The following is a 15,560-nucleotide window of genomic DNA, read 5'->3' on the forward strand; positions in this document are numbered from 1 at the left end:
AAACTCTAACATGAGCTGCAATCAGTCACAACGAAGGAGCAGCCGTGTCACATCTGATTAATACCTCGGCAGTGATGAGTAATCCAAAATATACGCCAGAAACCGATAGTTAGTCTCTATAGTGAATCAGATTAGCTCTTAATGTGTTTATATATTAAGTGATTTGTTATGTCCAAAACGATTAATAGTAAACGTTACTTATGGCCATTAAAATTTACAACTAATACTTGTGGAACTGAACAAATCCATGCATGCAAAACCTGTGTTTATCTAATTAATATTAATATCAATAACTTTATTGACCAACAGCTCTATTTGGTTTAATCTAATGTTAACCTCTTGAGACCTGCACCATGATACTTAATTTTTTAAAATGTTGACCTTTGATCTCATATGGAGACACTGCGTGTACCATTTAATGGTCACATGACAACATTACACTCAATTGATTGAAAACAAAGATGGCAGGAATCCCAGTCAAAAGTTTCTACAGCCAGTCCAGACAGAAATACGGGCCGTTTCTTGTCTGTACTTGTGTTCTTGTGGACTCGGGAAACGTCATCAGCTACAGCCCAAATACTTACCTACCTGCAAGTTACACGTTTTCAAAATAGTACTGCTGTCTAATAAAATAAAATTTGAAGTTTTTTTAGAATGTAGAGGTTTAGACATCAGATATGTGGTTTATTTGTTAAAAAAGCAGCTATGTGAAAATGTGCTCCCCTGAGGTGACATCAAGTACGCAGCTATTCCAATTACAGAATAAAAGTTCTGTGTCATCCCATCCTCGGGAGTATGCATTCGCGAGTCCGTTCTTGCCAAGTACAGGAGTCCAAACTTGTGTTCTCCATATTGAGAAACAGCTATGGACCAGGTAGACTTTCCAATTGTATGTTTGAAACTAGTTAATTTGCTTACTGAAGCAAGCTTAAATTACAGGTTTGGATTTTAGTTTCTGATCTGGCAAGGATCGTTTTTGAATTTTAAACTACTTTCCCCATATGTGCAAAAACAACGTTTAGACAGGTACCTGTAGAAACTCTCACTGATCACACTGACTTTATGTTTATTTGGTTTTATTCTAATGTTACTTAGAGATTTTTACAGGTAAACACTCAATGACCACTGACTTTGTTTATTTAGTTTTATTTTAATGTTATATAGTTCTACAGGTAGACACTCTTATTGACCACTAACTTTGTTTATTTGGGTTTATTCTAATATTATATAGGTTTAATTACAGCTAGATACTATTACTAAGCACTGACTTTATGTTTATTTTGGTTTATTATAATGTTAAATAGAGTTTACAGGTAGACACTCTCAACTACCACTGACTTTGTTTATTTGGGTCTATTCTAATGTTATGTAATTTTACATGTAGACATTCTCACTGACCACTGACTGTGTTTATTCTAATGTTAAATAGAGTTTTACAGGTAGATACTTTCACTGACCACTCACTATGTTTATTTGGGTTTATTTTAATGTTATATAAAGTTAATTACAGATAGACCCTCACTCACCATTGACGTTATGTTTATTTGGGTTTATTCTAAAGTTATATAACTTTTTACAATTTTTAAATGCTTTGTAGAGTTTTACTGGTAGAAGTAAAGAAGAATATGCCCCACATCACCCTATCCAAAGGGTGTTTGGACAAACTGAATAACATTGCTGGCTCTTGGGAAGCTGCGGAAGAAACAGAGGTGGGCTAATCAACAAAAGGTTAGGACTGATGATCATGTTTTACTACAACCAAAGTAAATTTTACACCGGAGTTTTCCTTTAAGGACATACCCATCATCTTTATGTATAGTATTGAAACACGAAATGAAAGAACCAACCAGCAAGTACAAATACGCTATTTTTATTTTCTACCTGGTAACAGAAAGACGAAGATCTGTGATAATTCGGAAAAAAAAAAAAAAAACAAAATGACATAAAAAAACAGTTTACTTCTTACTTTTAAATTTTCCTCCCACTCAAAACAGCCGACTCGCTTCTTCAAAATCTTACAGTTAAAATGATTATAGGTCACCCAGCATCAGTGCATGGAGGAAAAGAACATCCCTGATTGGTCATCAAAGATAAAACAAAATACATACATTATCTAAATCACCTCACTGCTGTCCATCAGGTAAAAACAACAGATCAGAAATAAAACTGATAATAATAATAATCAATAATAATCATAATAATAATAATAATAATAATAATAGTAAATCTTTCCTATCAGTGATGCTGTAGTTTAAATAGTTAGAAATGTGCACAATCACTGGGAAGAAGATGACAGATGGATAGAGGGCCTCTTATCCGACAGCCCAAAGATCTGACTGTATAACATGTATTTATTCGGTCCCAAAGATTTGGGTATTAAAATGTTTAAAAAGGTCCATATATTAACCCCACTCCCATCGCACACATCACATGGAATTCCATTCAAACCACACCCCCACCCAAGTGAGCACAGCGAATGAGATGGGAACAGAAAAAGGAGGATTCAGTGGAACTGGGTGGGGGGGGGGGGGGAGGCTATAAAAACTTGACTATTGCCTTTTGAATGCAATGGCCATCAGACAACAATTATGATCCTCAACATGATTAAAGCACCCCCGTCTGAATTTCACACACTCCACACAAACTGTAGCTGCTGAAACTAAACCTGGCCTATAAAAAGCGTAACTCTGGAAGAAGAAATATGGTCTAAAATTGTTAAAATGTATAACGAAAAAAAAAAAAAAACTGGCATGTTTTTTTATGTGTTTTGTATAATTTGATTTTTTTGTTTGTAGCGTGTGTAAGTGTATGTGTACGGACCCCTCTCAATAGGACATGGTGGAGAAATGAGTCTTCTGTAATAATTAAATCTATTATTATATATAGATACAACCCAACTCTGCCTGTAAACACATCTGAGATTTTCCCCCTCTTAAATTGATTATATTGTAGTCATAGTTAATTATTATCTTAAAGGATAAATATGTGGAGACAATTTTTTATTTAATAATTTCTTTAGATTAATTCTCTAGACAATGAAAGAAACTAAGTTTCCCAGAATAATTAAGAATATTTGATATACATAGGGATCTTCTACTCTATTAACCCTCTGTAGCATGATATTTATTTTATTTGGAAGGAAAACAAGCAATGCTTAAAAAGATGTAAAAAGACAGCAAATCAAAAACACTGTTTAAATAGGTCAATTAAAATTAAAATGTAATTTAAAACCTCAAAATAATTCAATACATATTGATGCACATGTACATGTTTCAGTATTGTATCTTCAAGGTTATTAAATGTAAAACATGTTATACTATATTTATCTAATCAATTACTGATATTTCGTTCTATGTGGCTTTGGTTGCTAAAATCATTACTCAACCTCCAGGTCGAATGTTAAACCAAATTCTTCTCTCTCATTTTCTTTCATGGAGGCTTGTCTTGTGACATTATATATTTAAACATAACATTAAAAATGAAAGAGGATTGTGTAATTACCAAAACAGTGGTTTGTTGCCTTAGTGCAACATCATGGTATAGAGGGTTAAAGCAGGCTTTTAACAAACATTTATTATGAACCAAGTTCCACCTTCAAAGAAAAACTTACTTATATCCTTCCAAAGGTTTCGTATTAGTTATGAGGTTCTGAACTAACCACAACAAAATACAGCCCCTCATCGTGGACAGAGCTACACAGCCTACAAACAAAGCCTCAGCTTGATAGCAAAGAAGCTAAGCTACCTAGCGACGTAAACTAGCTAACTAACTAACATGGGGAGGTGTATATTGGTAAAATTAGGTGAATAAAACTGTTAACTAAGGTTAGGATTGTGGTCAGTCAGTAAGCCAGTGCGACTCACCTTTAGGAGTAAGTATCTCCTAAATACAATGAAATGTTTGAGGACAGATAGAAAGATACTACCGAGCCTAGCCATGTTTAGCTAGCATAAATGGGGTTTATACAGTTTTAACCAATACATTTCCATGGCTTTTCCTTGACTTTTTGGCAATTTTTATGACCATATTTTTTTTTTTTTTTTTTCGAGACGAACCTGATAAAGTGCTCCTTCAATAATAATTAATAAAAAAAAAAAAAAAGTGTGAACTACTGCCAACACACTCAACCAATTCATTTGTGTTCAGCAATTTGCATTAAAAGTTAACGTAGCTCAACATCTTAACCTAAATGACCTGGTGATTTTTACTAACTACAAGCTGAGGCTTTGGTAGTGAGGCTACAGCTAAAAGAGTGTCCAAACCAGCTTAATGATCTCAAACAAACAATATCATTCACTTATCTCGCCTGAATTTAACATGGCTGATGATTGTGGCTGTGCTACATGGTTTAATATTAAAATCAACACATGGGGAGAGAGAGAGTATGCATGTATGTATTGCCCTTTTAAGCCCTGTTTCCATTTTCCACCGGCACATTTTTAACACACACACATAGAACACACGTTTCAGCATTTTGCTTAAGCATGACTTAAAACAGCTGTCTAAAAGTGGAGGTCAATGAGGGAAAAAATCATTAGTGAAAGATCATGGCTCTCCTTTGACCTGATAACTTCACACATTAAAAACAAAGCCTGCTATTGATAAGACAATGCAGTCCTTCAAAAACAGACCATTTAAACCATTTTAAAATGTTTAAATAAAGCTCTGCTTCAAAAGTTGTACCCATCATGCCCAAGACATGAATTTATGTGGGGGAGACGGTATCAAATAGTGCCAAGCCAACACCCCTGGCTCAGCACCACCACCAATGGCCAGCAGGAGGCAGTGTTACTACAGGATTTGATGCTCAGCCAGTCTTCAGTACCTCAGCAGAATGATGTAATGGAGAAACAGCAGAAACGTGGGAAATGTGAAGTCAGCGGGGGTGAAATGCGCCATCTGGCGGAATCAGAGGCAGGAGTCCGTGAGGCTGGCCAAAGGATTCCCAAATCCTTAAATAATTACAGCAGTAACTCCACAGTAATCCCAGTCAAACTTTAAATCCAGCCTGGCAAGTCTGCACGAAGAGCAAACGGGTTGGAATAGAAGTGACAGAAAAAAAAGAGGAAAAACAAGGAGGGGAAAGTGAGAGTCCAAGCATGAAGTGTGAAAAAGTCAGACCCCCAAGAAGGGGTGGAACCCTCAGATGGACGGATTTTGTGAAAAGCAGCGTGTGGAGCAAAGGTAGGAATGAGTTTTAAGGAAGTTCAAGGATGCTGTGGCCAAATAGTGGTCATCAGATGGGAAGAAGAAGAGCGGGAATAGGCAAATCCATGTGTAAATCCATTCATCTTTCAACAATCAGCAAAAACGAGCCAATCTTAGAAGTGAGATATGTTTAGTCCCCTCCCAAAATACAGAACAGATTAAAGAGCAAAACTTTTAAAACCAAGAAGGAAATACACAGTAGTGCCAAAAGACGGGAAGGTGGGAAGGAGAAGAAAAAAAGAAAGAAGCAACCGGAGGCAGCTGAAAGAGGGGTAGGTAGGTACACATGATGCAGGATGGTGCAGGATGTTTAAATAAACAATTCTCTTTATTGATAATTGATATTCAAAAAAGAGACTAAAAAAAAAAAAGGAAAAACACAAATTAAGCAAGAAAGTTTCAAAGCTTCTGTGATCCATCTACAACAAAAAAACGAAACAAAAAAAAAAGAAACAAAAAAAAACCAACAGTTTCAACATGATTGTTTCTCAAATCACAGATTCTCTAAATGGAAAATGATGCACCTGTGGCGAGCTCTTCCCTCTTTATACAGTCACCGCACATCCACGCAATGCTGCCAGCATCTTCCTGCACATTTCAACTACTCTCCCAGTCATAGGGGGTGTGGGTGGGCATGTGTGTGTGTAGAAATATGAAAGAGCATGTGTGTGCGCACACATCTGTGTTACAGTTCATAATATTCAATCAGAGACCACTACCTAAGAGAGGATGTGCAGCTGTGTGTTTTCAGCATTGAAACAGTGACACCTAAGAAAAGTGACACCTAAGAAAAGGGTCACCACCTACGCCTTTCTCTGGACCACTGGTGCGCCCCTCGCTCTCTTCTGACCATTAGCATGACTCTTCTGGGACAGAGAGACTGGCCAGTGAGTGGGGAGGGCAGGGAGAAAGATGGGTAGAAGAAAGAGAGAGAGATGGAGAGAAAGGAGGAGAGAATAAAAAAAACAAAAACAAATAGAAGAAACAGTATAACAAACCTCACAGACGGTCCATTCACATTAATACACGCATACACACACTCACTGCATCGAAGAGAAAAGGAAAAACAATTGAGAATGAGAGAAAAAAAAAAAAAGAAAAAAAAAAGAGAGAAAGGACTTTAAACCCTGGGTACTGTTTTGCTTTGTTGCCATTTGGTGACAAAGGGGAAAAAAGCAGGGAGGTAGAGAGTGGGGTAGGGTGGAGGGCGAGAGGGGTAAAGGACTGCTCCAGTGTTTTTCAGCTAATATCGATCTGGCTGCATTTGTAACATTGTAATGTACCATAGACTCAAAACCACTTAAAACAGCAGCCAATGAGCAGAAGCTTCATTGACTTCCATTCTAAACGTCCGTGTGTGTTTCAAATCAACAGACACCGGGTGTGGACGAGAGCAGGAGAGAGAAGCCAGCCGTCAGCTACGGGCGCAGCAAGCAGAAATTAGGTGATAAAACACTGGAGGAGGATTCCTTTTAAAAGGGGGTGGGATTAATGGGGGTGGTCCAGCTGGTGCTATTTCTTGGCTTTTCCACCCTTGGCAGAATTGCGCGGCGGAGTGACCGGACGCCCTGAGCCCATTCCTCCTCCTCCTCCGTACGAATACAGCTTCTTATCGGCAGGCTTGAGGATCTAGCAGTGGGAGAGAGAGAGAGAGAAAAAAGGAGGGGAGGGTGAGTGAGGCTGCTTTTCTTTAGAGCTACCATATATAGACACACACGCCCACAGAGAGAGTGTGAGCACTTCTGCACAGAGAAAGAGACATGCTTGGCTCCACTGCGATTACTGTGCGCGCACACACACATACACACACCTACATTCGAAAGAGCAGCGTATGTGTACCGAAAAGAAAATGAGGTCAGGCATACATTACATATTTTAATAATACTGATCATATAGAAAAGGGAGTATGTATACCAGATAAGCACGGTGGGGATGTTGGGGACGTGCCTGTAAGGATGCACACTGGGGAGTGTAGCAATTATATACACAATTTAAGAGACTAATTTCTCTGATTTTGCAATCTATAGGTAGATGTTTGAGTAAAATAAACATTGTTGTTTTATTCTAAAACTATGAACAACATTTCTCCCAAATAAAAATATTTAGAACATTTGCAAAAAAATGAGAAATGGCTGAAATAACAAAAAAAGATGCAGAGCTTTCAGACCTCAAACAATGCAAAAAAAAAAAAAAAAAAAAAAAAAAACAAGTTCATATTCATAAAGTTTTAAGAGTTCAGAAATCAATATTTGGTGGAATAACCCTGGTTTTTAATCACAGTTTTCATGTGTCTTTGCATGTTTTCCTAGGCCAGTCTTACACACTGCTTTTAGATAACTTGTGGCACTCCTGGCACATAAATTCAAGCAGTTCAGCTTGGTTTAATTGCTCTTTATTATGCATCTTCCTCTTGATTATTTTCCAGAGGTTTTCAATTTGGTAAAAATCAAAGAAATTTGGCAGCAGGCACTCAGAGGGAGCAAAATTGGCCCTTCGGATGGGTAGATGGCGCTCTTTGGCGCTCCACAGCACAGGGCGTCTCTGAGCTCATGTATTGGAACCGAGTCGCTGCGCTTTCCTCCGAGCATGCTGGCTGCTCGGCAATGCTGCATCAGCAGCAGCTCGAAAAAAAAAGTGGTGGCTACCTTCACATGTATCGTAGGAAGCATGTGTTAGTCCTCACCCTCCTGGTGTGTTGGGGCATTACTAGTGATAGGGGGAGTCCTAATGAGTGGGTTGGGTAATTGGCCGTGTAAATTGGGGAGAAAATGGAAAACATTTGACTGCTAAACATGGCTGCCAGCATAAATTATATGCAGAAATATGTAAATAAATATGTGAATGTGAATGTGAATAAATATGTCGATTTGCAGCAGCAATGGTTTTACAGGTGTGTCGCTGGGAAATAGACAGTCACCAAAGATAAAGAAACATTTTTGACATTATTATATTGTGTATGTGTGTGTGTTTGCGCGCTCTGCCACAATTAACAGTGCGGCACTAGTAATGCCATGTCCTCTTACCTGGAAGGAGCACATGAGCGTTTCATCCACGCTCATCATGGCTCCAGCATTGTCAAACTCTCCACAGTAGTTTGGAGCAGAGAACAGGGTGACCAGCTGTCTCTTAGCAAAAAACTCGTAGCCATCCTCAACCACCTGCGGGAACAGGAAGAGCTTTTATCATTGGCTTGGATCTGACCGGAGTGGATTGTGCTCAGTAGAAAGCCTATCACACAGTGGCCTGAGCTTTTAGATGCAGAACGCTTTGTAGAGGAAGAGCATCAAAGCAGCTTAAGAGAATTCATAAGCTTGGAAAAACCTCAGCGGCATGAGCTTTGCTCACAGCAGAGGCAGCACTGTGTGGAGTCTATTATGGGGTAGATGGATTTTCACCTTTTTTGGTCTTTATGGAAGCCATTTTTGTCCAAACTGACAATTAGTTCTGAAATGGTGGCAAATTAAACACAGGATTTTATTCCAATTATGGGTGGGAATCACATAGCATCTCACATAATAATACATACCTCAATACACTGCCCACAATTATGATGGCATCACTACACTCGATGTATCGCAAAACAATTCTCTGACACTTTACAGCATCTGTGTTACTGAATACAAACTACTTTTTTAACCCTATTTATTTGACTAGCACCATCACCTGGAGTAAAGAAGTTTTGAACTTTGGTACACAAAATTTGGAAGGTGGGCAAGCTTTAGGCCCAATCTCATTTCTCTTTCGCATTCCTATCCCTTGTTTTTGAGTGTACCTCTTCCACTTGGAACAGAATTACAAGAGGAAGGGGTAAGAATCCTCCCCCTAAGAATTGGAACCTGTATCTGTATCTGATACAGACATAGCTTCAGCAGTGGCGTGCTAAAGTTCAGCAACCTAGATTCTGGATAACTATTTACCTTTAGGGCATCATATGCCTTAAGAAAGGGCACAGGTGGTGCAGCAATTAATTATTATTGTCCATTCCTTAGTTGTTCTATGATGGGGAGCTGAAATTAGCTTTTGTTTCATTTTATTTTTACATTGCACCTTAAATGCTTCAACCTGTGCAGTCTGTTGAAAAGCAAGCTTGCTACTCAGACGAACTATTTTTGTATGCTTGTTATGAAGAAAATGGACATAAAACATGGTCATCGCACACAAATCTATGGTAATATAGTGGCTATCATAATTTTTTAACAAGGAAAATATGCAAATTTGTGGTTTTCTTTGGTCACTTGTGCCAAAGAATGCCATCTTGCCAGTGATTTTCATATCCCTCCGTTTTGAGTGTGCCTCTTAAAAATCTCCGTTTGAAGGGCCCTAATAGTTTCCCCTCCCACTCCAGCAAAACAAGAATCGTGAACCCCTACCCCTAGATGTACACATGCAAAACAGTGGAGTAGAGCCAAGGGTTGAAATGGGATTGGGCCTTAGTTTAGAGCACCTATGAATCAATAAATATACTGATATTTGACACAATACAACACAAATGAAAATGCTACAATATATAATGATATCAATATTTTGTCCCATCCTCGGTTCCAAGAGCAGAGATTTCCAGGCAGTTGAAACAAAATTCCAGGAAGGATTTTTACCTTCTGGTTATGAATTTGCCACCACTGCATATACAGTTATTTTTAATTACATGTTCAGTATACATAAGCCAATCAGAAAGGCTGCATACTTTCTAAGGGAGTCTTCCCAACAGGAGTTAATAAAGTTGAATTTGAATTAAATTGTGAAGTAAAAGAGTTGTCTAAAATCTAACCTGATGTGCCCTGCATATGAGGTCCATGTCGTGCTTGTGAAGGAATTTGGCCACCACGTCAGCACCGAAAGTGAAGGAGACTCCACGGTCGTTCTCGCCCCAGCCCAGCACGTCTTTATCTGGGTCAGCCCACAGCAGGTCGCACAGCAGGCCCTGATCCGGCACGTCTGTGGGCCGCATCACACGCCGCACCTGCTCCATAGACTGCAGGTCTGGAGAAAGACCTAACAAGGGGAAAAAAAGAAAATGCACAATGGGAATTGGTTAGAGCTGCATCAGGACTGGCTAACCTCTTTAGAGGGCATTGCACCTATTTTTTCCAGAATTAAATGGTGGAGATGTAAACAGAGTCATTCAAAGTGGATTAACATGAAAGTGGTTCAATGAAAACGTGCTGAGTCAGAACTGTTTACTGTTTGGTGAATGGAACTGGACGTCTGTGTGAGGGAGCTTTTAGAGGGATTAAGCTTCTCAAAGTTATTACATCAAAATGGTTGTGAATACACTGCCTGATGCCCGGGACACAGTGCAATATGTGCAGTGCATTTTAATGAAACATTATGCAGCACTTTACCTTAAAACAGCAGCTTTGGAATCATGTTGACCCTCAACTGGCCGTGATAGAAAGGGATAGTGTCTTAATCACTGCTACTCTAAGATCGGCAGTACAGAAAAACACACTACGCAACACTCAGTGAGCAGGACCAGAATTCAATTCTGCCTAACCTTTGCATAATAAGCCAAATCATATATATAATCAAAATTCTGTAAATACTACTTTACTGACTCAGTCCCCATCTTTTTTTTGTTTTATAGCTCAGCTTGCCCAAAAATGCATGTGAAAAGCCTGATAATTTGTGGATGTCTCAAAGTTAAACCCAAATTACAACACTATAGGCATTAAGGTAAAGCCCACAAGCAAAATGTGGCATAATGTCTATTAAAAGCAACAGTCTTTAACCATTTAAACAGGCATGTTTAAACTGAAAGGAAAACAAAAACTAAAGAAACAAGAGTTGGTAAGTTTCTCAACATTAAAACCATTTTATCCCCAAACTTTTGATCAAATTAGTGGTATTCCTCTTTACAGGTGTACTTTAGTGTTTCAGCCTAATCAGTAGCTTAGTTACAAAGACAAAGATTTACTTAGGACATTGAATAATTTTAAATTTTGAACTTCTGACAGTACAAGATCAGTGGCTTAAAAATAATAAAAATTGAAAAACAATAAGTGTTCCTTGAAAAGTAAAGAAAAGACACATCCTTAATTCTTAAAGATATCCTATGCAAGTGGTATGAAATACCCAATCTACATTCTTCCCTATCCTCACTGCTACAGTCACTCCTTTCTCATCCCCACAGATCTATCGCTCTAACCAAAAAAATCTAAAGCTTCACTCTTGTATTGCTGGTTGAACATAAACATGTGTTGGATATACAGCACGGCTGTATGGTAGTCAATTAGGAACAATCATTTCTGCCAGGCTCCAACAAGAAATATGGAATTTGGAATTTCATCGCCTTTCAAATGTTTCAAATGCCCTTTAAATGTGAAAATTGCTGCCAATTACTGAGGAAATGTAATCTGTTGTGTTTAAACACTTATGAAGACGCAGGTCGAGTTAAGTGTAAACTGTGTGATTGAGCCTGTTACCCTTCTCCCATTGTGTTTCTGTCCCCAATACTTTGTCTAGTGCTACAAATTAATAAACAATGAACATTTGGAGTCAGTATTTTTAGAATCATTGATTATATCACCTAATCGTTGCAGCCCTAATATACAGTACCTGCCAGATAACAGTGTAAAAGAATATTAAATGAAAAAGCAGAAAAAAAAACTCACTTATTTACATATTTTACCTTAATATTAAAATATATTCACTTACAATGTGGGTCAGACACATGTAATAGACAATTAAAGAATTACAGAATAATAGGAGTGGTTTTGTGTAATGTTACTAAATGGATTACAGCATAAAGGTCACCTTACACCATACTGATTTCTTTGTCCCAGACAATCCCTATATCCATCATTGGAATGTTAACCCACATTGGAGTATGCAATGTCAAATTCTAATGGTGCAATACACCTACACACAAGATCTATTCTTAATACTGGAGGTATAATACAAATACATCAGTCACCAGAGAACGTCAGACCAGCAGAATCATGAGATTCAACAACTTTAATAAAACAGTATAAACACAAACTCAAATCATCTCTGAGACGAGACAGATTAAAATAAGCACAGAGATGCCGCCGTCTGCACTCACCTCCATGGCAACAGAAAATCTTCTCGTCTACGATGGCGGCCACGGGTAAGCAGTTGAAGCAGTCTGTGAAAGTCTTCCACAGCTTTATGTTATACCGTCTCTTACCTAGAGACACACATGCACACACCTCAGCATTAGGACATGAATATGCTATTTAAAAATCCTTATTAAATAGCATGTAATTAAATTCAGTCTGGAGTCACTTCGCTAGAGTCTTTCTCTGAAACCTGGTCTCCTCCTCCTTGGGGTCACCAAGATCCAGACTATTCTAAGATGCTGCACCATTATGAGCACTGTCAGATGCAGAAGTGTCCATATAAACCGGTGTAATGGAAAAACTCACAACCTGGGTCTAATTTAAATCACAAGGCTTTATTGAGGGTGCTAATATCAGACCTCACAATTCTAATCAATTAGGATTCTTTAGCATTTAGTGCATCAAACATTTTCTAAATAACCCTATGCAAAGCTTTCCTGACAAATTAAAACATTTTAAATAAATAGTGGCCTAAAGTTTCCTTATTAAACTCAATAACTTAAATAGTCCAAATAACCTAAATAAACTCAACTGGACTGAATAGCTTCCTAAAGAATCATAAATCTAATCAAATAATTGAAAACAATTTAATTGAAACTATTAAACTGAATAGATTCCAGAATCATAATGTTACCGAGTACCTTCCTAAATAAGTATAATTTAACCATGTAGCTTCCAGAAAGACATTAGATTAACTAGCAGCCTAAAGAATCCCAATTAAATAAAAAAACTTCTGTTAAATCCAAATCATTACCCAAACACTCCAAATTGAATCATATAATAGAAAATCTCCTGGAAGAAGCCTAATTTTACTAACGGAATAGATTCCTGTAATCATCATTTTACCAAGTACCTTCCTGAAGAATCCTTATTAAATAAAATAGCTACCCAAAGAATCCTAATTTTACTAAGTAGCTTCCTTAAAAGATACTGTATTGATTAGTTTCAAGAACCTTTTTCAATTCAAAAGCTTCCTAAAAAGCCTAATTTAACTAAGTAGCTTCCTGAGATACCCACAATAAATCCACTAGCTTCCTGCAAAACCCAAATTTAACCAAAGAGTTTTCTGAAGAATCACATTAAACTGAATAGCTTCCTGAAGAATCCCAATTGAATCGAATAGTTTCCTGAAAAATCTGAATTTAACTAAACAGCTTGCTGAAGACTGTAAACATCTTCTTAATAATCCTATTTAAATAACTTCCTGAATCATTCTAATTTAACTAACTGGCTATTTCTATATCTATTCTTGGTTAAAAATAAAAACTACATTTTAATATCCTTGGTTTTTAAAAAAAGATAATAATAATTACAGATTATTAAAACATTACATTTAATCAATTCTAAAACTGACTTTCAGATTTACTTAATGCAACGGACAGATATTTGTACATCTCTATTGCTCCAGCCTATTTGAAGACTATTTTAAAGGCCTATCTGAATCCTGACCTCATTATCCCTGCTGGGTTCAGAGGGATCATGACTAAACAGCCCGCTTAATGGCAATCCCCTTATGCACAAACATTCACAGAGTGCCAGCCTGAATCCGTGCAGCAGAATGAAAGTGAAAACTCAACCCATGTGGGGATAGCCCTCATGTTCTCAAAGAACCTATGTAGCAAACAGTGTGTACATTTGGGTTGTGTCAAAACATTACTGCATTATATGATATTACTGGCAGCAGGGGTTTACAAAAACTGTGCAAGTCAGTGTTTACATGACTACAATACCATCAGATTCTGGGTTAATTATTTTCTGTTTGTTTACAGACTGACATGAACACTGCATGTAAGTTATAAAGTAAATGCTTAGATATAGATTTAAAAAAAAAAAAAAAAAAACCCAAACACCCTCAACCATGTTAGGATCACCGCTTTGGAGAGAACAGCCCATCATTCAAAAACATATGGTGTTGGGTCAATAAAAGGTAAACAATTATCAATTTCTCTTCATGACTGGAATTACTAAAATTGCACTGAAATTCTTATAAAACTGCAATTTAAACACTTCCATACGTAGACTATTGTTTAGAATTTTTCTTACATTAACAAATCAGCCTTTACATAATGAAACTTGTATTTCATCAGTGTTCTAAACACTAAAATTAACACTATGCAAAGCAAATAAGCTCATCATAAAAAAATAAAATATGATACTGTCCCAGCCAGTCGGAGGATTACACTGTAATACAGTAGCCCAGTGGTCAGCTGGCAGAAGCACAAGGATGGAGTTACTAATGAAGTGTACATCCACAGCAATAAATCTAACAACGTCTAACGGTGAATGTATTAGTGGCCTGTTATACGCATAGATCCATATGGGCAAGATGGAACATCCCAGGTTAAGTGCTTACACTCATCATAGAAGCCGTAGATGCGGTTGATGGAGGCGCACTCGTGGTTGCCGCGAAGCAGGAAGAAGTTTTCAGGGTATTTGACCTTGTAGGCCAGCAGGAGGCAGATGGTCTCCAGGGACTGCTTCCCTCTGTCCACGTAATCCCCCAGAAACAGGTAGTTGCTCTCTGGAGGGAAGCCTCCGTACTCAAAGAGCCGCAGTAGATCATAGTACTGACCGTGGACGTCACCTGTATGGAGGAAACAACTGATTTTTAGAACCAATAATAGTCCAAAATTTTAAAAGAGGTCACAGAGGCAGATACAAGAGATACAGAGGTCACATGTACATCTGAACTCCTGGGCAATATTGACTCTTGATGGTACATTCACACTCCTGGACAATACTTACACTTAAATACAAACCTTGCACAGGTTTATATTCAGTATTGTCAGATCTGCTGATACCTGCCATCCCTTATTCTCAATTTATTCTGTATCACTGCACTACCCCTTATCTACAGTTACTTTCATATTTTATATAGTTTGACCACTAGTAGGTGAGATATTTATCTTAAGGTTACAGCATTTTTATTTTAATTTGTATCGTATAAGGTATAGTTAATTTTAAGCCTTAGTTAGCATGTTGTATAATCTTATATTCTTACTGTGTTGTTCCACCCCTATTAATATTGTTTGTTTCTACTGTGTGTTGTGTAACTGCTAGTGCTACTGCCTGCTAAAGTTCCTTCGGGATCAATGAAGTATCTCTCTCTCTCTCTCCATCTATTGAGTATTGTGGTGGTAGCTAGACAAACACATTTTCCTTATTTTGCTGCTTTGTAGAGATTATATAAGTGGTGTTCTTAATGTATAGAACGGGTATAGAATCTGCAGAATTGGGAATGGTAAAAATTAAATGCCAGATTAAGGACATTCC

General features: G+C 37.6%; 1 protein-coding gene across 1 annotated transcript in view; it reads right to left on the bottom strand.

The window, feature by feature from the left end:
- Positions 1–1,854: 1,854 nt before the first annotated feature.
- ppp1caa (protein phosphatase 1, catalytic subunit, alpha isozyme a) overlaps positions 1,855–15,560 on the bottom strand; it is a 48,442-nt gene continuing 34,736 nt past the window's right edge. Inside the window, exons 3-7 of the mRNA XM_007251022.4 lie at positions 14,641–14,871; positions 12,251–12,355; positions 9,977–10,200; positions 8,232–8,366; positions 1,855–6,837 (exon numbers count right to left, since the gene is read on the bottom strand). Of these exons, the coding sequence (XP_007251084.1) occupies positions 6,721–6,837; positions 8,232–8,366; positions 9,977–10,200; positions 12,251–12,355; positions 14,641–14,871 (812 nt within the window). The 3' untranslated portion in view covers positions 1,855–6,720. The remainder of the gene's footprint in view (positions 6,838–8,231; positions 8,367–9,976; positions 10,201–12,250; positions 12,356–14,640; positions 14,872–15,560) is intronic.

This window comes from Astyanax mexicanus, chromosome 19, assembly GCF_023375975.1.
Source record: "Astyanax mexicanus isolate ESR-SI-001 chromosome 19, AstMex3_surface, whole genome shotgun sequence".
Taxonomy (NCBI): domain Eukaryota; kingdom Metazoa; phylum Chordata; class Actinopteri; order Characiformes; family Acestrorhamphidae; genus Astyanax; species Astyanax mexicanus.